Here is a 26,117-nt window from a genome sequence, read left to right on the forward strand (position 1 = left end):
TGACAACATTGAATGTCACCCTATTATTGCATAACTTGTAAAAACAAACAAAAACATCCATCCATCCATTTTCTACCCCTTGTCCTTTTTTGGGTAGCTGGGGGTCGCTGGAGCCTATCTCAGCTGCATTCAGGCGGAAGGTGGTGTATACCCTGGACAAGTCGCCACCTAATCGCAGGGCCAACACAGATAGACAGACAACATTCACACTCACATTCACACACCAGGGCCAGTTTAGTGTTGCTAACACCATTAAAACTGTATTATAATATTACTGTTTATACATCACAACCATCATAAAGAATTAAACAGCGAGTAGACAGTATGAAAATGGTCTTGAATGTAAATATATTCCCAAATCATGTATGACAAATGTATTCCTGTTTGACTCTGAATTGAGCATTTTGAGTAAGTTACTATATACATTTAGATAACTCCATCCATCCATCCATTTCCTACCGCTTGTCCATTTTGGGTCGCGGGGGGTCGCTGGAGCCTATCTCAGCTGCATTCAGGTGGAAGGCGGTGTATACCCTGGACAAGTCGCCACCTCATCGCAGGGCCAACACAGATAGTCAGACAACATTCACACTCACGTTCACACACTAGGGCCAATTTAGTGTTATTATATGTTTATTTAATTTAGTAACATCATTGAATATCACCCTATAATTGCATAACATGTAAAAAAACCAAACATTAAAACTGTATTATAATATTACTGTTTATACATCGCAACCATCATAAAGAATTAAACAGCAAGTAGACAGTATGAAAATTGTCTTGAATGTAAATATATTCCCAAATCATGTATGCCAAATGTATTCCTGTTTGACTCTGAATTGAGCATTTTGAGCAAAATTACTATACACATTTACATAACTAAAAAATTAAAATATCTGCATCAGAAACATTTTTCTACGACTTTTATTTTTCGTTTTATATTATAATTCCTTACCGAATAGCAATGTGTTGTGTAAGATTGCTTGAAACTTTCTCATGTTTTGTGTCCTCTAATGCAGTGGTCCCCAACCACCGGACCGATTGGTATCGGGCCGCACAACAAATTTAAAAAAACAAAACAAAAAAAACTACTTTTTTTTTAATTATTATTAAATCAACATAAAAAACACAGTGTATACATCCATCCATCCATCCATTTTCTACCGCTTATTCCCTTTTTGGGGTCGCGGGGGGCGCTGGCGCCTATCTCAGCTACAATCGGGCGGAAGGCGGGGTACACCCTGGACAAGTCGCCACCTCATCGCAGGTGTATCAATATAGATCAATACAGTCTGCAGGGATACAGTCCATAAGTACACATGATTGTATTTCTTTATGGGAAAAAAAAAAAGAACCCTGGGTGCTGGAGCCTATCTCAGCTGCTTTCGGGCGGTGGCGGGGTACACCCTGGACAAGTCCCCGCCTCATCGCGGGGCCAACACAGATAGACAGATAACATTCACACTCACGTTCACACATTAGGACAAATATAGTGTTATTATATTTGTATTTAATTTAGTGACAACATTGAATGTCACCCTATTATTGCATAACATGTAAAAACAAACAAAAACATCCATCCATCCATTTCTACCCCTTGTCCTTTTTTGGGTCGCGGGGGGTCGCTGGAGCCTATCTCAGCTGCATTCAGGCGGAAGGCGGTGTATACCCTGGACAAGTCGCCACCTCATCGCAGGGCCAACACAGATAGACAGACAACATTCACACTCACATTCACACACCAGGGCCAATTTAGTGTTGCTAAAACCATTAAACTGTATTATAATATTACTGTTTATACATCACAACCATCATAAAGAATTAAACAGCAAGTAGACAGTATGAAAATGGTCTTGAATGTAAATATATTCCCAAATCATGTATGCCAAATGTATTCCTGTTTGACTCTGAATTGAGCATTTTGAGTAAGTTACTATATACATTTAGATAACTCCATCCATCCATCCATTTTCTACCGCTTGTCCATTTTGGGGTCGCGGGGGGTGCTGGAGCATACCTCAGCTGCATTCGGGCGGAAGGCGGTGTACACCCTGGACAAGTCGCCACCTCATCGCAGGGCCAACACAGATAGACAGACAACATTCACACTCACGTTCACACACTAGGGCCAATTTAGTGTTATTATATGTTTATTTAATTTAGTAACATCATTGAATATCACCCTATAATTGCATAACATGTAAAAAAACAAAACATTAAAACTGTATTATAATATTACTGTATGTACATCGCAACCATCATAAAGAATGAAGGTAAGTAGACAGTATGAAAATATATATTCCCAAATCATGTATGCCAAATGTATTCCTTTTTGACTCTGAATTGAGCAATTGGAGTAAATTACTATACACATTTACATAACTAAAAAATTTAAATATATGCCTCAGAAACATTTTTCAACGACTTTTATTTTTCGTTTTATATTATAATTCCTTACCGAAGAGCAATTTGTTGTGTAAGATTGCTTGAAACGTTCTTATGTTTGGTGTCCTCTAATGCAGCCACCGGACCGATTGGTATCGGGCCGCACAACAAATTTAAAAAAACAAAACAAAAACAAAAAAATATATACATTTTTTTTTTATTATTAAATCAACATAAAAAAACACAGTATATACATTATATGAATGTAAATATATTCCCAAATCATGTATGCCAAATGTATTCCTGTTTGACTCTGAATTGAGCATTTTGAGAAAATTACTATACACATTTACATAACTAAAAAATTAAAATATATGCATCAGAAACATTTTTCGTTTTATATTATAATTCCTTACCGAATAGCAATTTGTTGTGTAAGATTGCTTGAAACGTTATTATGTTTTGTGTCCTCTAATGCAGTGGTTCTCAAACGGGGGTACGCATACCCCTGGGGGTACTTGAAGGTATGCCAATCGGTACATGAGATTTTTATTTTTAAAATATTCTAAAAATAGCAACAATTCAAAAATCCTTTATAAATATATTTATTGAATAATACTTCAACAAATTATGAATGTAAGTTCATAAACTGTGAAAAAAATATAACAATGCAATATTCAGTGTTGACAGTTACATTTTTTGTGGACATGTTCCATAAATATTGATGTTAAAGATTTCTTTTTTTGTGAAGAAATGTTTAGAATTAAGTTCATGAATCCAAATGGATCTCTATTACAATCCCTAAAGAGGGCACATTAAGTTGATGATTACTTCTATGTGTAGAAATCTTTTTTTTATAATTGAATCACTTGTTTATTTTTCAGTTCGAGATGCTACCTCAGTAGAAGCATTTAAGTCTCATCTTAAAACTTATTTGTATACTCTAGCCTTTAAATAGACTCCCTTTTTAGACCAGTTGATCTGCCGTTTCTTTCTTTTTCTCCTATGTTCCCTCCTCCCTTGTGGAGGGGTTCCGATCCAGTGGCCATGGATGAAGTACTGGCTGTCCAGAGTTGGGACCCAGGATGGACCGCTCGCCTGTGTATCTGTTGGGGACATCTCTGCGCTGCTGATCCGCCTCCGCTTGGGATGGTTTCCTGCTGGCTCCACTTTGGATGGGACTCTCGCTAATACATTGGATCCACTTTGGACTTGATTCTCACGGTTAATTTTGATCCACTATGGATTGGACTTTCACAATATCATGTTGGATCCGCTCGACATCCATTGCTTTCGGTCCACTAGGGGGGTACGGGGGTTGCCCACATATGTGGTCCTCTGCAAGGTTGCTCAATGGCATCATTGTCGACGTCCCACTGGGGTGAGTTTTTCCTTGCCCTTATGTGGTCCCTACCGAGGATGTTGTTGTTGTTTGTGCAGCCCTTTGAGGCACTTGTGATTTAGGGCTACAGTGGGGCAAAAAAGTATTTAGTCAGCCAGCGATTGTGCAAGTTCTCCCATTTAAAATGATGACAAAGGTCTGTAATTTTCATCATAGGTACACTTCAACTGTGAGAGACAGAATGTGAAGAAAAAAATCCAGGAATTCACATTGTAGGAATTTTAAAGAATGTATTTGTAAATTATGGTGGAAAATAAGTATTTGGTCAACCATTCAAAGCTCTCACTGATGGAAGGAGGTTTTGGCTCAAAATCTCACGATACATGGCCCCATTCATTCTTTCCTTAACACGGATCAATCGTCCTGTCCCCTTAGCAGAAAAACAGCACCAAAGCATGATGTTTCCACCCCTATGCTTCACAGTAGGTATGGTGTTCTTGGGATGCAACTCAGTATTCTTCTTCCTCCAAACACGACGAGTTGAGTTTATACCAAAATGGATACATGGATGATACAGCAGAGGATTGGGAGAATGTCATGTGGTCAGATGAAACCAAAATAGAACTTTTTGGTATAAACTCAACTTGTCGTGTTTGGAGGAAGAAGAATACTAAGTTGCATCCCAAGAACACCATACCTACTGTGAAGAAGGGGGTGGAAACATCATGCTTTGGGGCTGTTTTTCTGCTAAGGGGACAGGACGATTGATTCGTTTTAAGGAAAGAATGAATGGGGCCATGTATCGTGAGATTTTGAGCCAAAACCTCCTTCCATCAGTGAGAGCTTTGAATGGTTGCCCGAATACTTATTTTCCACCATAATTTACAAATAAATTATTTAAAATTCCTACAATGTGAATTCCTGGATTTTTTTTCACATTCTGTCTCTCACAGTTGAAGTGTACCTATGATGAAAATTACAGACCTCTGTCATCATTTTAAGTGGGAGAACTTGCACAATCGGTGGCTGACTAAATACTTTTTTTGCCCCACTGTATATAAATAAACATTGATTGATTGATTGATTGATTGATTTTCCAACAAGTTTTTTGTTATTATTTTATCTGTTTTTCCAAATAGTTCAAGAAAGACCACTACAAATTAGCAATATTTTGCACTGTTATACAATTTAATAAATCAGAAACTGACGACACAGTGCTGTATTTTACTTCTTTATCTCTTTTTTACCAACCGAAAAAGCTTTGCTCTGATTAGGAGGTACTTAAATTAAAAAAATGTTCACAGGGGGTACATCACTGAAAAAATGTGTTGGATTTCATTGCTGGTAAAATAAAAAAGGATTTAAAAAAAACTCTCGACTTCCGCTTTATTGTCGCATCTGATAGGAAGCAGAGCAGGAAGTAAATATCACGTGACATTCCGCATCAGCTGACCTCTCCGGGTAGACGTCTTTACGACTCACGACTGCGGGGATTAACTCATTCATCATTTACTGCACATTTAAGGGTAAATGCGACCGTCAAAAGCCACTTTAATGTATATTAATATAGTTGTGTTTTTTTAATTCAATTGTATTTTCGTTTTTGTCGATGTTTTCTTTCATGACAGGCCCAGCTAGCAACCATGGCGCTCAGCGATGCCGACGTTCAGAAGCAGGTAATGAAGCATGTTCACCTTCAAATATAAACCCTTTTCCGGTTGGTTACTCGTTTTAAGGAATGTTTTCTTTTATTAACATATTTTCAAAAAAAAAAAAAAAAAAAAAGACGTAGTTGCTTCTATTTTGTCGGAGGTGGCTAACCTCATACTGGCTGATTGAGCTAGCTACAGTAGGTCAATGTTAAATGAGCGACAACAAGCACATGTTTTTTAAAAAGCAGAAAATGGTGTAACTTAGAATGTTTCATGACGTCATCCGGGCTAGTGATCACATGACAAACACGTGTCAGGGTTTTATGAGGAACTGCTGAAGCTGCTCAGTGAAATGTACTTTACAGAAGAAGGAAACACAAACATGATTAAATCTCTAACATATGACTAAGCCTACATCGATAACTACTTTGAATTAAATGTAAATGTACTGTCATCATCATCATCAATCTTTATTGCAGACCTTAAAGGCCTACTGAAACCCAGTACTACCCACCACGCAGTCTGATAGTTTATATATCCATCCATCCATCCATCCATTTTCTACCGCTTATTCCCTTTGGGGGTCGCGGGGGGCGCTGGCGCCTATCTCAGCTACAATCAGGCGGAAGGCAGGGTACACCCTGGACAAGTCGCCACCTCATCGCAGGGCCAACACAGATAGACAGACAACATTCACGCTCACATTCACACACTAGGGCCAATTTAGTGTTGCCAATCAACCTATCCCCAGGTGCATGTCTTTGGAAGTGGGAGGAAGCCGGAGTACCCGGAGGGAACCCACGCATTCACGGGGAGAACATGCAAACTCCACACAGAAAGATCCCGAGCCTGGATTTGAACCCAGGACTGCAGGAGCTTCGTATTGTGAGGCAGACGCACTAACCCCTCTGCCACCGTGAAGCCCAGCCAAAAGTCGTCTGCTTTAATCGCATAATTACACAGTATTTTGGAGATGTGTGTTGCTGAATCTTTTTCAATTTGTTCAATCAATATTGGAGAAGTCAAAGTAGAAAGATGGAGTTGGGAAGCTTTAGCCACACAGACACACGGTGATTCCTTGTTTAAAATTCACGGAGGTGAAACTTTACTATGGATCAGAGCGGACATGGATCCCAACGGAATGTCAACCAGCAGGTTTCGGTGAGAAAATTGTGGTAAAAAGTTGCTTCTTACCGGATATCAGCTGAGCTTGTGCCGCCCATACAGCTGCCGTCGACTTCCCTGAGACGCTGCGCGTCAACACACCCGTGGACATACACCTCCGACTATCAGGTACTGTTAAAGTCACTAAAACACTAGCAACACAATTGAAAGATAGGGGATTTCCCAGAATTATCCTAGTAAATGTCTCTAAAAACATATGAATCCGTCTCAATGCAATCGTGTTTTTTTTTAACTCGTTTTTTTTTTTTTCTAGTCCGTCGCTATCAATATCCTCAAACACTAATCTTTCATCCTTGCTCAAATTAATGGGGAAATTGTCGTTTTCTCGGTCCGAATAGCTGTTTTTGTTGGAGGCTCCCATTAAAATCAATGTGAATACGTGAGGAGCCATCAACATGTGACGTCATCGTCTGCGACTTCCAGTAGAGGCAGGGCTTTTCTCTTAGTACCGAAAGTTGCGAACTTTATCGTGGATGTTCTCTACTAGGCCTTTAAAGGCCTACTGAAATGAGATTTTCTTATTTAAACGGGGATAGTAGGTCCATTCTATGTGTCATACTTGATCATTCCGCGATATTGCCATATTTTTGCTGAAAGGATTTAATAGAGAACATCGATGATAAAGTTTGCAACTTTTGGTTGCTAATAAAAAAGCCTTACCTGTATCGGAAGTAGCAGACGATGTGCGCGGGACGTCACGGGTTGTGGAGCTCCTCACATCCTCACATTGTTTACAACCATAGCCAGCAGCAGCTAGAGCTATTCGGACCGAGACAGCGACAATTTCCCCATTATTTTTGAGCGAGGATGAAAGATTTGTGGATGAGGAAATTTAGAGTAAAGGAATAGAGAAAAAAAAAAATGAAAAAAAAAAGGCGATTGCAGTGGCAGCGATTCAGATGTTATTAGACACATTTACTAGGATAATTCTGGAAAATCCCTTATCTGCTTATTGTGTTGCTAGTGTTTTAGTGAGATTAAATAGTACCTGAAAGTCGGAGGGGTGTGGCCACGGGTGTGTTGACCCAGTGTCTCTGAGGGAAGTCACTCAGCTGCAGCAGGACGGAATCTTTGCGGTAAGAGCCGACTTATTGCCACAATTTTCTCATCAAAAACTGCCGGTTGACATGTGGTCGGGATCCATGTTCGCTTGACCGCTCTGATCCATAGTAAAGCTTCACCTTCGGGAATTTTAAACAAGGAAACACCGGCTGTGTTTGTGTGGCTAAAGGATAAAAGCTTCCCACCTCCATCTTTCTACTTTGACGTCTCCATTATTAATTGAACAAATTGCAAAAGATTGAGCAACACAGATGTCCAAAATACTGTGTAATTATGCGATTAAAGCAGACTACTTATAGCTTGGATCGGGCTGGAAAATAATGTCCGCTGCAACCCGAGACGTCAAACGCACGCGCCATCATACCGCGGCGTTTTCAACACGACATTTCGCGAAAAATTTTAAATTGCAATTTGGTAAATTAAAAACGCCGTATTGGCATGTGTTGCAATGTTAATATTTCATCATTGGTATAGAAACTATCAGACTGCGTGGTCGGTTGTAGTAGGTTTCAGTAGGCCTTTAAATCTCTAACATATAACTAAGCCCACATCAATAACTACTTTGAATTAAATGTAAAAGTACTGTCATCATCATCAATCTTTATTGCAGACCTTAAGATCCATTAAACATATAAGAACACAATACAAAACATTAAAAAACAAAACACTAAAAAATAAAAAAAAATATAAAGCCCAAATGTCAGTTTCTAACATACAAACATGTGTGCCAATGGTTCCACAGTCCAGATGAGTACCTAACAGAACTGCAGCCAGGGTCTGTTAACACAATGATTGTCATTTTCAGGCTCAGATGCCCGACACATAAACTTATACATAAGGTTGCGTAGCAATGCTGAGAAAGTGGGCACCCCAACACTTAACAAACATCTGGCTTGCACTGGCGCTTCTTGGAATTCCCAAGAGAAGCCTCATACAATCATTATAAGTAACCTACAGCTTCTGAAAGCTTTTCTGCTTATAATTTACCCACAGGGGGGCAGTATACAAAGGAGTGCAATAGGCTCTGAATAAGTTGATCTTTACATCATTTGTACAATAATAACATTTCTTTCTCAGCATGTGGGCTTGGGCATACAGCATACACCGCTGTCTGTATAGGTCATCATCATCACCCAATAGATCAGTAATGACGTGCCCCAGATACTTAGTTTTATCACACATACTCAGCACCTGTCCTGACAAAAAGAATGAAGGAAAAGAGAGATCCTTGTCTTCTCTTGTTCTACATATCATGATGACACTCTTCTTTGCATTATATTTCACATCATATTTTAAACTATTGTGTTATACTGTATATGTATGACACAAGAAAGCAAAATTAAACCCCAAAATTTAACTATATCTCTCCCATGCATGGTATTGCACTAAGTCGGGTTTCCCCTTAATGTTACTGATTACCGCCACTCTTTAAAAATGAGGGTTTTATGTGAAAACAAATTTAAGTAATGTTAAGTATTGTAGCCTCCAGAGGAAGTCTCACAAAGTCTAACTTTTATTGCCAATCTTTAATGTTTCATTAATTAATGAAAATTGGAATTTATTATATACATGTTTCAATAAATGAATGAAATAAGTTTATTTCGGTCATATAATCAATCAACCATTTTGTGTGATCAGTTTTACAGTACAGGTTATACATAAACAATCATACACATACACACACAAAAGAAAAGAAAAAGAATGACCGAAAAAGGAATAGGCTGAAGCCAAAGCTTATATTTTCCTATCCTATACCTTCACTGAAAAGTAGATTGCCTGGAACAACAACGTTAAAAGAAAAATCAATGGGATGAAAGTAATTGTTACTATAGTTTATAATTTTCAATTATTTCACCTTTCAAGGTTTTCTTAAACCTTAACTCCTAAAACTGAAATACATTTATATTTTATATCCGTTCTCGCTTTACCTATTTCAAAAATCAATATCCCCATAAATTATAGTTTTCTCCTCTTAAATGAAATAACCGTTAGGCTGTTGTTCTTTACTTGAAACAAATGCAATCCATCCACTTTTTAGCGCTTGTCATCAATTAATTTATGTAAAATGAGATATATTTAACTATTGAATGATCCCATAATTTAATTATTGTGAAATTCATTAGGTATATTTAACTATTGAATTATCTCACAATTTAATTATTTAGAAATTCAGTTATTTGTCAATGTAATTATTCATCATTTATTTGGTTATTTTATGTTTTAATTAATTACTTTGGCAGCACGGTGCTACACGGATTAGTGCGTGTGCCTCGCAATACAAAGGTCCTGGGTTAGAGCCCCATTTGCATGTTATCCCCGTGACTGCGTGGTTTCGCTCCGGGTTTTCCCGCCTCCTCCAACCTCCAAAGACATGCACCTGGGGATAGGTTGATTGGCAACACTAAAAATTGGCCACATTGTGTGAATGTGAGTGTGAATCTTGGCTGTCTATCTGTGTTGGCCCTGCGATGAGGTGGCGACTTGTCCAGGGTGTACACTGCCTTCTGCCAGAATGCAGCTGAGATAGGCTCGAGCACCCCCTGTGACCCTGATACGTACAAGCGGTAGAAAAATAGATGGATGCAATGAATAAGTTTGTGGTTTAATAATTTCATGTTTTAATTGTTTAATTATTCATTTACTGTCAGCACTTAATTAATTTACTTTATCCGTCAAACTTAACAGTCAAAGTCAGTGGGCGGATCTTAGCATCTGATTGGTTATGCGGGATTTACAATAGTCTTGGGAACTCTTCTATCAAGAGAACTGGTGGATATCTTGGTCTAAAAGTGCGGAAATAACTCTGACAACTTCAATAAATTCCGTTAGTTCAGCTGCTACATGCTGTGTGCCAGCAGGTCTTGCTTACGCAGACTGCGCAAGATCTAAAATATCTACCACTAATTCTCGAAAAAGTGCAAGTATATTCTCCTTAGCCGCCATTTTTTCAAACTCTTCAGAAGTTCCAGACATAAGATCAAAGCAATCATAGGATTAGATTCCTGTTAGCCCCGCTCACTGACTTTAATGGGCGTGTTTGATGAGTAAATACATTCTTGAAGGTTCGGGAAATAAATACATTTTTAAAATAATTAATTAATTATTTGTTTTTAAATGAATGAGAATCAGCACCTCCAAATCCGAGTCCATGGTTCTCTCCCGGAAAAGGGTGGAGTGCCATCTCCGGGTTGGGGAGGAGACCCTGCCCCAAGTGGAGGAGTTCAAGTACCTAGGAGTCTTGTTCACGAGTGGGGGAAGAGTGGATCGTGAGATCGACAGGCGGATCGGTGCGGCGTCTTCAGTAATGCGGACGTTGTACCGATCTGTTGTGGTGAAGAAGGAGCTGAGCCGGAAGGCAAAGCTCTCAATTTACCGGTCGATCTACGTTCCCATCCTCACCTATGGTCATGAGCTTTGGGTCATGACCGAAAGGATAAGATCACGGGTACAAGCGGCCAAAATGAGTTTCCTCTGCCGTGTGGCGGGTCTATCCCTTAGAGATAGGGTGAGAAGCTCTGTCATCCGGGAGGAACTCAAAGTAAAGCCGCTGCTCCTCCACATCGAGAGGAGCCAGATGAGGTGGTTCGGGCATCTGGTCAGGATGCCACCCGAACGCCTCCCGAGGGAGGTGTTTAGGGCACGTCCAACCGGTAGGAAGCCACGGGGAAGACCCAGGACACGTTGGGAAGACTATGTCTCCCAGCTGGCCTGGGAACGCCTCGGGATCCCCCGGGAAGAGCTAGACGAAGTGGCTGGGGAGAGGGAAGTCTGGGCTTCCCTGCTTAGGCTGCTGCCCCCGCGACCCGACCTCGGATAAGCGGAAGAAGATGGATGGATGGATGGATTGTTTTTAAAATTGCAATGATTATTCAAATTGCTAAAAAATAAATTAAATACTTAACTATACTGCATATGCTTACATTAATTAATGACACATTTAATAACTAATTTATGTATTTAATTCTAATTTTGATTAAGTAGCCTCCTAGGACCCAAACTCTTGTACGGCATGCATTTTAAATGTTTCTTGACTATTTGAGCTCATTGGAACCCAATGTATATAAAAACAAACAATATTTGAAAGTTGCCATCATGTGATGTGGTATACTCATCTACCACCACTAATTGGCAGTATAATGTCCTTGTAAGTGGAACCCAGTGTCTTGTAGAGAAGTATGTTGCATTGTGGTCTACACAACCAAAAATGTGATATCCACATACAGTATGTAAGTAATTACTTCAGTATTAATTTATTTAATTAATTCAGTCCCGTTTGACCCTGCTTAGACAATAGCATTACATTACTATGTCGTCCGAAGCGCACCTCCTTCACTCTGAAGTTTGGGATTAGAGCCATAAATAGCAACACACATTCCTCATCATGATGAGAAAAGTGGCAGCTCCTCCACGGGAAAGACAATGCTTGACTTTCTTTTTTGCATCATATGTTAAAGAAATGAATGCACAGTGCGATGAACCTCTCACTTTCCACAGATCAAGCATATGATGGCCTTCATCGAGCAAGAGGCCAACGAAAAGGCCGAGGAGATTGACGCAAAGGTTTGTTATTGGCCATAAAAATAATCGTAGCTAGTGCACTTTTATCCTAACTCCCAATCAGCATACAGTATTGATTGATTGACAGAAAAATATCCACTATAATGGCAAATTACAACCATGTTGAACGCAAAACCTGATGTTCTTAAATGTAACTTTACTAAGCATGTCAGAAACAAATAGAATATTTTAGTTATTTTTAGCCCTGTTTTAGAATGTTGGGACACAAATATTTCTGATCATTTGGGGTGGTCATATTTTCGGTTTCCAGCTGTAATTAATCAGGAATAATTGCCAAATCAATTGGCAAAAAAGTGTGATTATCTGAATTAAAATAATGAACCATTTGGCAGCACTACTCATTACACATTCTGTTTGTTTTTCTCCCTGTTATTATATAATATACAATGTCGGGAGAGAAACATTTTTGATCATTTGACGCAGTCATATTTTTGGCGTCCTGTTTGGTAATTTACTATGATAAATCTTGATTAATCTAATTCGGGTGTGTTGAATAGTGTCAACATGACGCTATTGTATATTAATTGGCAAAGCATGTTAGAAATAAATAGAACATTTGAATGTTTTTTTAGCCTTCTTTTGGAATGTTGGGTTTCAAATATTTCTGATCATTTTTTGCCGTCATATTTGAGTTAGTATTAGATCAACACCACTCTATTTAAATCGAAAGCAAATTTTCGCACAGTTATTGGTTTGAAATGTGCAAGTGTACCTAATGATAGACCTCCAGAGATGTTTCCAGGCTCGCCACTAGGGAGCGTCAAAGGGTATTTTATAACACAACAATATTGTGTTCAAAAAAATGTGTAAAATGAATTATCAGGGATGTTTAGGATGAACACACTTACTGAAATTCAACACAAACATAATGCTAACATGTTCTAATCATCAATCAATCAATGTTTACTTATATAGCCCTAAATCACTAGTGTCTCAAAGGGCTGCACAAACCACAACACAAACCACTACGACATCCTCGGTAGGCCCACATAAGGGCAAGGAAAACTCACACCCAGTGGGACGTCGGTGACAATGATGACTAAGAACCTTGGAGAGGACGAAAGCAATGGATGTCGAGTGGGTCTAACATGATACTGTGAAAGTTCATTTTCATAATGGATCCAACACAGTCGCGAGAGTCCAGTCAGTCCAAAGCGGATCCAACACAGCAGCAAGAGTCCCGTTCACAGCGGAGCCAGCAGGAAAACATCCGAAGCGCAGAGATGTCCCCAGCCGATACATAGGCAAGCAGTACATGGCCACCGGATCGGACAGGACCCCCTCTACAAGGGAGAGTGGGACATAGGAGAAAAAGAAAAGAAATGGCAGATCAACTGGTCTAAAAAGGGAGTCTATTTAAAGGCTAGAGTATACAAATGAGTTTTAAGGTGAGACTTAAATGCTTCTACTGAGGTGGCATCTCAAACTGTTACCGTGAGGGCATTCTAGAGTACTGGAGCCCGAAATGAAAAAGCTCTACAGCCCGCAGACTTTTTTTGGCCTTTGGGAATCACTAATAAGCTGGAGTCCTTTGAACGCAGATTTCTTGCCGGGACATATGGTACAATACAATCGGCAAGATAGGATGGAGCTAGACCGTGTAGTATTTTATACGTAAGTAGTAAAACCTTAAAGTCACATCTTAAGTGCACAGGAAGCCAGTGCAGGTGAGCCAGTACAGGCGTAATATGATCAAACTTTCTTGTTCTTGTCAAAAGTCTAGCAGCCGCATTTTGTACCAACTGTAATCTTTTAATGCTAGACATGGGGAGACCCGAAAATAATACGTTACAGTAGTCGAGGCGAGACGTAACAAACGCATGGATAATGATCTCAGCGTCTTTAGTGGACAGAATGGAGCGAATTTTAGCGATATTACGGAGATGAAAGAAGGCCGTTTTAGTAACATTCTTAATGTGTGACTCAAAGGAGAGAGTTGAGTCGAAGATAATACCCAGATTCTTTACCGTGTCGCCTTGTTTAATTGTTTGGTTGTCAAATGTTAGAGTTGTATTATTAAATAGAGGTCGGTGTCTAGCAGGACTGATAATCAGCATTTCCGTTTTTTTGGCGTTGAGTTGCAAAAGGTTAGCGGACATCCATTGTTTAATTTCTTTAAGACACGCCTCCAGCTGACTACAATCCGGCGTGTTGGTCATCTATATTACTACAAACTAGGGCTGGGCCATATGGCCTTTTTTTAATATCGCAATATTTTTAGGCCATATCGCGATATACCATATATATCTTGGTATTTTGCCTTAGCCTTGAATGAACACTTGATGCATATAATCACAGCAGTATGATGATTCTATGTGTCTTCATTAAAACATTCTTGTTCATACTGCATTAATATATGCTCATTTTAAACTTTAATGCAGAGAAGGATATCACAACTAAGTCAATTGACCAAAACTGTATCTATTAAACAGTTATTAGCAGATGACATTTCAAACGATGCTACATATTAGCAGTAATGCTACTTTTGGTGGCAACGCTTGTGCCCCACACTTGACGAATTAAAGTTGTCTATTTGACATATTTCCACTTGAAGCCGAACCACCGCCAGACGATGGACCCCCTGCTGTTTTCTTGGGCATTAATTCTTCCTTCATTTCTTACCAGATTTGCACCTTCTATCTCTCGTATTATCCCTCGCAACACTCCACTAGCATCATAGCTAATGTTAGCCACGCTGCTTCCTCTCTGCTGGGCGAGGGCGTATACGTATTTGACGTATGACGTGACAGTATGTGACGTGTGCACTTGCTGTCTGAGAAGGAGACACAAGCAGGGGTGGGAAGAGCCTGTAGTGTAATGCCCGCAGCTAAAAGCAACTGCGTGAGAACGTATACTCGAATATTACGATATAGTCATTTTCTATAAACCCGCGATATATCGCGTATATCGATATATTGCCCAGCCCTACTACAAACATGTATTTTTAAGTGCAAAACATTGTGTGGAAAAGTTCAATGATTCAAGCAAATATTGAAAAAAAACTTTCAGTTGATTGTCTTTAAACTGACAATGTGAATATCTAGTGTAACAAGTATAAAACAATATACATTTTAGTGTTTTTTTTAACTTTTATTTTCTCAGAAGCAGTGCCCTCTACAGTGGAAATTTTTTGAATCATTTTGGAAAAGGCAGTTTCTCAGAAAAGTAAGCTAGTAGATACCTACAATCACCCATTAATGTTAATTAATGGGTGATTGTAGGTATCTAATAGCTTTGGTGGACAGCATGTGCTTTTCCTTGTCTGTCGGTCTGTTTTTGCTTGGGACTCCCGAGACGACAGTGGCGTGCTTTATTCCCTCCGCCGCAGAGGTTATGTTTTCGCCAGGGTTTGTTTGTCTGTTTGTTAGCAACATAACTTAAAAGGTTATGGAAGGATTTTGGAAAAAAAACAATTACTCATATCTACTACAAAGTGGAACACACTTTACTTGTTGATTCTTTTTTGAACCTTTACTATGTACCATGTGCCCACATTGCAGTCCCGTGCTGTGCAGAGGTTTATGGGAAATGTAGTTTTTTTTCCCGGACGCTTCAAAGCGTAAGTGCCAGAAAAAAAAATACACTCACCAAGTTTTCATTTGATACCATCACACATCACTGCATCATTGTGAAGATTTTGAAACTGCTATCTATAATACTATTTCATTCCTGGTGAAGAGTATTTAAAAAAATGACAGTGGGTGTCTCTCCCTGCAGGCAGAGGAGGAGTTCAACATCGAGAAGGGCCGTCTGGTGCAAACGCAGCGTCTGAAGATTATGGAGTACTATGAGAAGAAAGAAAAGCAGATTGAGCAGCAGAAGAAAATGTGAGTCATCTCCAGTTGCACAGGACACAAACGGTCTTGAGCTGTGCCGCCTGTGTGACATCCTGAGTTCCCGTGATTGTGTTTAGTTGTTCAGCAGCACAATGGCCTCTTCTGTAACCTGCCCGCTGTTTGGACACAAACGAACGTTGACCTAAGAAGTTTATTTGTCTACTTAACAGACAAATGTCCAACCTGATGAACCAGGCCCGTCTGAAGGTCCTGAAGGCTCGTGACGACATGATCTCTGTAAGTCACGCTCATCGGTGAGGTGGAGTTTCATGTACACAATTTGTTTTTTATCGTAATTGTTGTCATGTACCTTCAGGAAATGCTGAACGAGGCTCGCCAACGACTCGCTAAAGTCGCACGAGAACCTTCCAAGTATCCCGCTCTCATCGACGGCCTGATTCTACAGGTTAGCATTCACCCGTGGAAGCACAGCTGTCTATCCTAATAGGAGTAAACACCGATAACAGGCTTAACTCAATAATTCTAAACCATAACATGCGTTTAACTATTTACAAATGGTCCACAAAAAGACTTGTCTCTTTGTTTTATAACGAAATAATATGTTTACCAAATTTAGTTTGTTGTTATGTATATTTTTAAATCACTACCATCTGGTTCCATGTCAGGACATACAATAGGGCTCGGCCAATTAGGCTGTACGAGCGCTCTTACCTTTTGCTCAAGTTCGGTGCAGAGATCCCTCGTTTGGCATGAATGGAAGAGGTGGGCCAAGGCACTGCATGATAGCATGCACATGCTTAAGTTCAACATATGAGTCAGAAAATGACTAAGTTCTGTAATGTGATTAGGGGTGTCGCAATCCGATATTAATATCTGGTATACAAGAAAAGAAGTATCTGATGTTATTAGCCAAGAGCTAAGCCAGGGGTGTCCTAACTTTTTCCAGAGAGGGCCACATTCAGTAAAATTCAAGGATGCGGGCTGCACAAGCCACAACGACATCATCTGCTCAGATCCCGCATCAGGGCAAGAAAAAACTCAACCCAATGGGAACAACGAGAAACCTTGGGCTGTTTAGGGCTGTCAAAAATACTGTAAGTTAACTCATGCGAGTAATCACAAAAAATATTTATTGCATTGATCAAGTATATGCACACATTAGTCACACAGTTTATTCTGTTCATTAACCTTCTATCTTTTCTAACATTAAAATTGTATAGGGATCTTTTTTAATTTGAGATTTTAAAGTTAACTAAAATCATGCTAATGAGTTTATACTACTAGTAATATTTGTTCAGGAGCGATCTAAATTCAAAAGTGGAATTTATCTGATTTTAAAAAAATATTGCTTACACAGCATTACTAACAACATCTTGATAATAATTCATTTCATTTTTATGATCTGGCGAAAGCTAATAAAAAATAAAAAAAAGCTGCGTGCCAAATAAGCCACCCGGCCGCACTTTTGACACCGCTGAGCTAAGCACACAATAGCACACAATTTAGACATACAGTATGTAATTGTCCTTCATTGAACAACATTGCAGTCCAAAGAGCACATTTGTCAATATAAACAATTCTCAAATAATTATAGTTGCATATTACTTACACATACAAAGTCTCCCTTGGCCGAAATTATCCCGTAACAAACGTGTCCGTATCATTTAACGAACTGCGTGATTTAATAAATAATAGTGAACACCAGTTGTCACGAAAAAACTCCTCTTCAATTTTAAGACGGCATTAGTCCATCATTAGGTAAGTGTTTTTATTACATGAAATAACAGTAGTAGTTCTTCGAGTAATTTCACTTGATTAAGCCTTTTTCTGACATTCCCCGCTACAAAATAATACAAGTATGGACTATGAGTTATGCTGATATCGGATTAGTATTGGTATTGACACATAATCAAGGCTCCGATATCATGTCAAAAGTGACAAAGTTGTAACGGAACACCCCTAACTATAATCTCTCCTCGCAATTTCTTAATAATTACCGACACATATCAGAATGGAAAATAAATAGAAATGCTCAAAATAAGGCAAAAGGCAAACCCATTGCACACTAGCTTACACATTGGTGAGAGCAATAAAGGATTGACCAACACACATTATTGTCATAAGTAATTAATGATAGCCGATGCTTTGCACAGTTGAAATAATTACAATTACACAAAATAATCCACAAAATCAAGGAAGTGGACATAATACAGCAGTGTAGAAGTAAGGGCAAATCAATCATGTTAAAGCACCACGGTGGCTCAGGAGAGAGGGCTATTGGTACTGCATCCTAGTAACAGTACAAAGTGTGAGTATGCCTTTTAGGGCAATTACAAATTGTAGTGTTCATTTCCAGGGTTTTTATCAGCTGCTGGAGACCAAAGTGACTATTCGATGTCGCAAACAAGACATGCAGTTGGTGCAGGTGAGTCCAATCATCTCCTCTCCTCTGCGATCACATCCCCATCATGGCTCTCGTCTTTCCAGGCATCCATCCAGAGGAACATTCCCATCTACAAAGCGGTGGTGAAGAACACCCTGGAGGTCCGCATCGACCAGGACAACTTTCTCTCTCCGGACATGTAAGCGCTGCCTTTGATCCGCTTCAACCAAACACAAACTGACCAGCCTTTTTGGTCTCGCAGCTCTGGAGGTATTGAACTCTACAACGGTAACGGAAAGATCAAAGTGGCCAACACCTTGGATAGCAGACTGGACCTGATGGCTCAGCAGGTACCTCCTATAAGCCTATTAGTTACTTCATACGTTTGGCTAATCGACATCAGTAAAATGTGACATAATTACTCAGTAAACCATTTTGCAAGAAGTGTAAACAAGAAAAAACCTACAGCATAGGACTCGTCGATTGCCATTTGAAGTTCCTTGGAGTAGGATTCGGATTTGGCTGCATATCTGGCAACCTCAGTCATGGAGAGTGGACGGGCACTACAGCATTTCGACAGTGATTGCAGTACCATTTCTGGCCACATTACTACATCCATCCATCCATCCATTTTCTACCGCTTATTCCCTTTCGGGGTCGCGGGGGGCGCTGGCGCCTATCTCAGCTACAATCGGGCGGAAGGCAGGGTACACCCTGGACAAGTCGCCACCTCATCGCAGGGCCAACACAGATAGACAGACAACATTCACATTCACACTCTAGGGCCAATTTAATATGGCACCTTTTTTAAAGAAAAATGGGTATCATTTTAAACTGTCCTCTCAGGTTCCCTCATTGATGAATTTAATGTGCAGGGATAGGTACCCTTTACATTTGAACCGATACAGTACAACTTCCCGGTACCTTGGAATTGATACCGGTATCTGTCACTACTTTTTTTTGTGTTAATAAATATTAATAGTTTTTTTTATTAAAAGCTCTTTTTTATTGCAACATTTAAAAATGACCTGATGATCATAACTTGTTATCTTTCTTATTTTTAAGTATGACATTAAGTCACATTCAGTTTATGTGATGTCACTCAAATTCACTTCCTGTTGCCATATTGCTCTGGGTATCGATCGATATCTCTGAGACAGCACATCCTGTAGGTTTTGTTAAAAATGTTGGTTGCTCAGACAGTAATGTGTTTGTATAGTTTTCGTTCAGGAAATGTCATCTTTTAATAAAGAAAGACATACATGTCTCTTAAGATAGGATCGACTTTATTCATCCCACATTGGAGAAACGGTGTGGTTGCAGTGCAGATACAAAAAAATAACATGAAAATAAATGATAAATGGGTTGTACTTGTATAGCGCTTTTCTACCTTCAAGGTACTCAAAGCGCTTTGACACTACTTCCACATTTACCCATTCACACACACATTCACACACTGATGGAGGGAGCTGCCATGCAAGGCGCCAACCAGCACCCATCAGGAGCAAGGGTGAAGTGTCTTGCTCAGGACACAACAGACGTGACGAGGTTGGTTCTAGGTGGGATTTGAACCAGTAACCCTCGGGTTGCGCACGGCCACTCTCCCACTGCGCCACGCCGTCCCTGAAAAACAAAAGAGAAACAAGGCAGAAGACAAAGGAAATAAAATACATTAAAAGAGAACAAAGATTATGCAGCTGCAAAGTAAAGCACAACGTAAAACCATATGAGCAAGAAAATAAATATACTGCGCGCAGAGGACTGCATCATGCATAAACAGCTAAACAAATACACAATTTCAGCACCCACGTACACCCGATTGGCCTCTGCAGTGTTCCTTCTTTTCATGTTAACATTTAAGCCAGCTTTCACATCATATTATTATATTCATGTTCGTATTTAGAACAGCTAACAATTAGCGCTAAAGTTGCCAGTTAGCGATTAGCAACGCTAGCTGTCAGCTAGTGATTAGCGTTCTTGTCGCCAGCCAGCGTCGCTGTACTGTAATCTTTGAATATGTTAGTATTGCACAAGAACTAGATACCTTTTAGGACATTCACGGTGGCAGAGGGGTTAGTGCGTCTTCCTCACAATACGAAGTTCCTGCAGTCCTGGGTTCAAATCCAGGCTCGGGATCTTTCTGTGTGGAGTTTGCATGTTCTCCCCGTGAATATGTGGGTTCCCTCCGGGTACTCCGGCTTCCTCCCACTTCCAAAGACATGCACCTGGGGATAAGTTGATTGGCAACACTAAATTGGCCCTAGTGTGTGAATGTGAGTGTGAATGTTGTCTGTCTATCTGTGTTGGCCCTGCGATGAGGTGGCGACTTGTCCAGGGTGTACCCTGCCTTCCGCCCGATTGTAGCTGAGATAGGCGCCAGCGACCCCGAAAGGGAATAAGCGGTAGAAAATGGATGGATGGATGGAAGTTAAAATACAGTTTTATACAAGATCTGTCAGTAGAGGATCCCCGCTTCCAGGTCCGATTCCCGCTTCCCCAATATAGTCACCACTGTTGTTTTTGGGCAAGACAATTTACCAACCTGCTCCCAGTGCCACCCATACTGGTTAAGCTCTACCTTAAAGATGAAGATAAAGGGTTCGTTTTACTACATAAAGCGCTTTGAGTCACTAGAAAAAAAGTTCTATATAAATTCACTTCACTTTATTAGTTTGGGCGTCTTTGGCCTGGAAAACATTGAAGACCTCTGTTTTTTTGTGTTGATTGTCATACGATATTTCTTGTATAAAAGTTAGTTTTTCTTACTGTAAGGCATGTTACTTGGTAAAATTGTGCCTTTTTGGGGCTCTGACAAGCAAGGATTAAATTGATTTTAAGTCATTTGAATTTGCGACGCTGTCTCACAAAATTAGTTGTTCTCGATATGAACTGTGTCGGGGAACCAGTAAACCGGTATCCCGAGGTACTTCCGTGCTTCTAATGATATTACTTTCAAACCAGTTTTTTAATCTTTTAATCCGTTTTATTCAGCCTTTATTTGCAGCATGAGGGAACCTTTGCCGGTTCATTTAAGGTCATTCGAATTAACAAGTTCCACAACCTCATGATAGTTTCAGTCCAAGTGCAGAAAGAACCTTTGTAGAAGTGATACAATTTTGGGAACGATAATGAGCCAAAGGATGACATTTACATATTGAGCCAGCGCCTATGAATAATGCATAATGCATGTCATAAACCATCAGTGTTTCCCACAGGTCAGGCATCTATTTGTGGTGGTGTGGTCAGGCGGCGGCTGCGGCGATGACCAAGAAGAACGCGGAGTTGAAATATAATTACAACGCTTTATGTACATATTTATATACATATTTATATAATATGTAACTACAAGCTCCATTCACAGACAGAGTCCCATTGCTTTCATGAGCGGTCGAGCGAGTCAAAATCCGAAGAAAAAAATAATAATAAAAAAAAGAAGATATATATATTTATATATAATATTTTATTTTATTTATTTATTTATTTTTTTGTGGCGGCCGTAATTCTTTCTTGGCGGGCCGCCACAAATAAACGAATGTGTGGGAAACCCTGACCATATTTCACGTTCCTAAAATAATAAATATTTTCTATCCCATGTATGTTGTTGACGTGTTTGCTGTGTTCACAGATGATGCCCGACATCCGAGTGGCTCTTTTCGGCGCCAACCCAAACCGCAAGTTCATGGACTGAGACCCCTCCCCCCTCTTGTTGTTGGTATCATAGAATTATTGTTATTTTCTATTTTTCTCATATGAAAGAATTGTTTTACCCCGTGAGTGACATTTCCAAAAAGAGGGTGTCGTCATGGTTATTATTGTGTGATGTGCTGTTGTATTTCTTTGTGCATGAAGGGAGCACCGCCGCCACTCATCGTTACCCATAAACCTCTCTGGTAACGCAACACACTTACAGATTCTTGTTTGTTTACAGAGAAGTCCGTGTCGCAGAGTGGGCTTACCTACTTGAGTCTTGCTAACTGGATCTGTTTTATTGACAAATGAGCGTGAGTCGGAATGGGCGGAGCTTAACTAATGGCCGATATCCTCAAAGCGAACGCCGTAAAAAGTTAATTTATTTCGCTGATATCATTCCAGAGTATGTATATGATGTTACCTGACTAAATTATGAATGTTTGTTTTTGTGTGTACTTTTTTTCCCATTTGGATTGTTGTCTCAAACTTGTAACATGGTGTAAATGTACAACATAATAAAATATATGAATCATGACCTGTACACATCCATAGGCTGACTCTCTCTCACACACGCACACACACACACACACACACACATCCCATTACACTTTGTCCACGTTGCCTATTCACGCTCCATTCATTAGTTACTCACATGCTCTTTGTCAAACAAAAATGTCCCTATTATGCAGCTGCCCTTAGCATTTTGCTGACTTGTTGGGCAACAGACAAGCGCAGTCAGTCTTTTGGGAGACGACGGAGTGGAGACGTTGCTGCTCGTACTTGTAAGTACTTTTGCAATTATTGTAGTAATTCTAATTTTCAGTTTATTTACATTCTCATGGTTACACTGATTTGATGCTAAAAATATTTTTTGGGTCTTTTAACTATGTCTGTGTGAAGTAGGAGGTGAACAGCGCACCCCAGGGGTAGCCATGGTCGGGGCCCCGTCACTCCACCAAGCGGCGACTCTCCTCTGGTTCTGGACAGTGGCTGTTGGGATGCCAGACCCGACTTGGCGGGACCAGCTGATGCGCCAGGAAGCCAGCCGACAGACGGGAGGCAAGGTGATGCTCACTCCAGCCGAGCGTAGGCTGGATGCCAAGCTTCATCAAATGAAAGAGCAAGAAATGTCAGGTGACGTCTTCCCACCTGCCCTCCACTTCTTTAAAGCCAAGCCTTTCATCCAGAGAAGCTCCATCTTCAAGTTGCTGCAGGAAATGCCCAAAGGTGAGCAGACTTTGAAAGTGACATTCTACACCAGGGGTCACCAACCTTTTTGAAAGCAAGAGCTATTTCTTAAGTACTGATTAATGCGAAGGGCTACCAGTTTGATACACACTTAAATAAATTGCCAGAAATCGCCAATTTGCTCAATTTACCTTTAATAAATAAATCCATCCATCCATTTTATAAATTGGGTAATTCTGTCTCTCATTCCGTCGTAAATTTTTTTTTCCTTTTACGGAAGTTTTTTTGTAGAGAATAAATGATGAAAAAAACACTTAAGTGAACGGCTTAAAAGAGGAGAAAACATGAAAAAAATGAAAATGAAAATTTGAAACATACTTCATCTTCAATTTCGACTCATGAAAATTCAAAATTCAACCGAAAAATATGAAGAGAAAAACTAGCTAATTTGAATCTTTTTGAAAAAATAAAAAAAATATATAGAATATATAACAAATTGGACCAAGCTATATTTCTAACAGACAAATCATTATATCTTCTAGATTTTCCAGAACAAAAATTTTCAAATAAATTCAAAAGGCTTTGAAATAAGATTTTAATTTGATTCTACAGATTTTCTAGATTTGCCAACATAATTATTTTGAATTTTAATCATAAGTTTGAAGAAATATTTCACAAATATTCTTTGTCGAAAAAACAGAAGCTAAAATGAAGAATTAAATTAAAATGTATTTATTATTCTTTACAATACAAACAAATAAATTTACTTGAACATTGATTTAAATTGTCAGGAAAGAAGAGGAAATAATTTAAAAGGTAAAAAGGTATATGTGTTTGAAAATCCTAAAATCATTTTTAAGGTTGTATTTTTTCTCTAAAATTGTCTTTCTTAAAGTATTAAGAAGCAAAGTAAAAAAATAAATAACTTTATTAAAACAAGTGAAGACTAAGTCTTTCAAATATTTTCTTGGATTTTCTAATTCTATTTGAGTTTTGTCTCTCTTAGAATTAAAAAGGTCGAGCAAAGCGAGACCAGCTTGCTAGTAAATAAATACAATTTAAAAAATAGAGGCAGCTCACTGGTAAGTGCTGCTATTTAAGTTATTTTTAGAACAGGCCAGCAGGCGACTCATCTGGTCCTTACGTGCTACCTGGTGCCTGCGGGCACCGTGTTGGTGACCCCTGCTCTACACTGTAGATGAGCATACACACACACTTGTGTTATCCTGAGAGACAAGTGATGACACCAACAAAACAAGCATATGCTATTCTGCACTATAAATATTACACTTTAAAATTCATAATTTCAACTAATGCCAACGCTATTAAATGATGTAAAGTATAAATGCTGAGAGACAATCATTCAGTGGTGTGTCAAAATGGTACTTTGTGATGAGCATGAATTAACTTTTGGACTCAAAATGTTCGACACATTTTTTGTTTACACCTAAAATGTTAATTTACACAAGTTCACACAATATATACAATATTGTGCTTCAAAAATGTGCTTTGTGTATGCTGAGAGATGATCATTCACACCGATCCATACTATTTAGGCACATAAAAGTTTTTTCACTTTGACATGTTTTTTTTTTATAACCCAAAATGTTAATATACACATTTTTGGTGCCCAAAATATTAATTGACACATTTTTCCATCCATCCATTTTCTACCGCTTATTCCCTTTCGGGGTCGCGGGGGGCGCTGGCGCCTATCTCAGCTACAATCGGGCGGAAGGCGGGGTACACCCTGGACAAGTCGCCACCTCATCGCAGGGCCAACACAGATAGACAGACAACATTCACACTCACATTCACACACTAGGGCCAATTTAGTGTTGCCAATCAACTTATCCCCAGGTGCATGTCTTTGGAAGTGGGAGGAAGCCGGAGTACCCGGAGGGAACCCACGCATTCACGGGGAGAACATGCAAACTCCACACAGAAAGATCCCGAGCCTGGATTTGAACCCAGGACTGCAGGAACTTCGTATTGTGAGGCAGACGCACTAACGCCTTTGCCACCATGAAGCCCTGACACATTTTTTTGGACCCAAAATGTTGATGCATTTTGCTGGACCCAAAATAATCAATAATATATTTTTGGGATCCAAAATATTCATTGACACATTTTTTTGGACCCAAAATATTTGGCACATTTTTTAGGCCGAGAATGTAAATTTATCCATTTTTGTGGACCATAAATATACGTTTACACGTTTTTTACCCAAACTGTTTATTGACACTTTGTTTTGGACCCAAAATATTAATTGGTGCATTTTTTTAGATGCAAAATGTTCATTCACCCGAGTTTATACAACCATATTGCGCTTTAAAAATGTGCTTTGTACATGCTGAGAGATGATCATTCACACCAACGGAAGTGCATCAAAAGTTGTATTTGTTTGTAGTACTGTTTTGTAGCCAAAAAATAAATTGTGAATGGTTTATTTAATGATGTGAGGTATTTCAAATTGATTGTACTTTTTCATAATATTCTGAGGGATGAACATCCACGTCAAAAGTTGTGCAATTGTCCATCCATCCATCATCTTCCGCTTATCCGAGGTCGGGTCGCGGGGGCAGCAGCTTAAGCAGGGAAGCCCAGACTTCCCTCTCCCCAGCCACTTCGTCTAGCTCTTCCCGGGGGATCCCGGGGCTTTCCCAGGCCAGCCGGGAGACATAGTCTTCCCAACGTGTCCTGGGTCTTCCCTGTGGTCTCCTACTGGTTGGACATGCCCTAAACACCTCCCTCGGGAGGCATTCGGCTGACATCCTGACCAGATGCCCGAACCACCTCATCTGGCTCCTCTCGATGTGAAGGAGCAGCGGCTTTACTTTGAGTTCCTCCCG

General features: G+C 39.6%; 2 protein-coding genes across 4 annotated transcripts in view; both read left to right on the top strand.

Annotated features, from left to right (window-relative positions):
- The first annotated feature begins 5,132 nt into the window (after window positions 1-5,132).
- Window positions 5,133-22,618, top strand: atp6v1e1b (ATPase H+ transporting V1 subunit E1b). Its single transcript, XM_061911949.1, has 10 exons — window positions 5,133-5,256; window positions 5,359-5,406; window positions 12,124-12,189; window positions 15,925-16,034; window positions 16,214-16,280; window positions 16,360-16,449; window positions 18,361-18,429; window positions 18,492-18,586; window positions 18,650-18,737; window positions 22,013-22,618. Exons 2-10 carry the CDS (start codon window positions 5,374-5,376, stop codon window positions 22,073-22,075), a joined length of 681 nt encoding a protein of 226 aa, XP_061767933.1. The 5' UTR covers window positions 5,133-5,256; window positions 5,359-5,373; the 3' UTR covers window positions 22,076-22,618.
- Window positions 22,619-22,703: 85 nt separating this feature from the next.
- The window catches only part of ada2b (adenosine deaminase 2b), a 15,469-nt gene continuing 12,055 nt past the window's right edge, over window positions 22,704-26,117 (top strand). For 2 of the 3 annotated variants that reach the window (XM_061911946.1, XM_061911947.1), the window contains exons 1-2: window positions 22,727-22,859; window positions 22,978-23,304. In XM_061911946.1, coding sequence (XP_061767930.1) covers window positions 22,730-22,859; window positions 22,978-23,304 — 457 coding nt within the window. In that variant the 5' untranslated portion in view covers window positions 22,727-22,729. Of the gene's footprint in view, window positions 22,860-22,977; window positions 23,305-26,117 lie in introns of all 3 variants that reach the window. The other variant, XM_061911948.1, reaches the window with a different exon arrangement.

This window comes from Nerophis ophidion, linkage group LG10 (assembly GCF_033978795.1).
Source record: "Nerophis ophidion isolate RoL-2023_Sa linkage group LG10, RoL_Noph_v1.0, whole genome shotgun sequence".
Classification (NCBI taxonomy): Eukaryota; Metazoa; Chordata; class Actinopteri; order Syngnathiformes; family Syngnathidae; genus Nerophis; species Nerophis ophidion.

Excerpts from the sequence above, each read along its gene's own strand:
- atp6v1e1b (XM_061911949.1), top strand. The coding sequence starts at position 5,374 with ATGGCGCTCAGCGATGCCGACGTTCAGAAGCAG. Across the intron at positions 12,190-15,924 it reads CCGAGGAGATTGACGCAAAG|GCAGAGGAGGAGTTCAACAT; the intron begins GTTTGTTATTGG and ends CTCTCCCTGCAG. Across the intron at positions 18,587-18,649 it reads AACTTTCTCTCTCCGGACAT|CTCTGGAGGTATTGAACTCT; the intron begins GTAAGCGCTGCC and ends TTGGTCTCGCAG.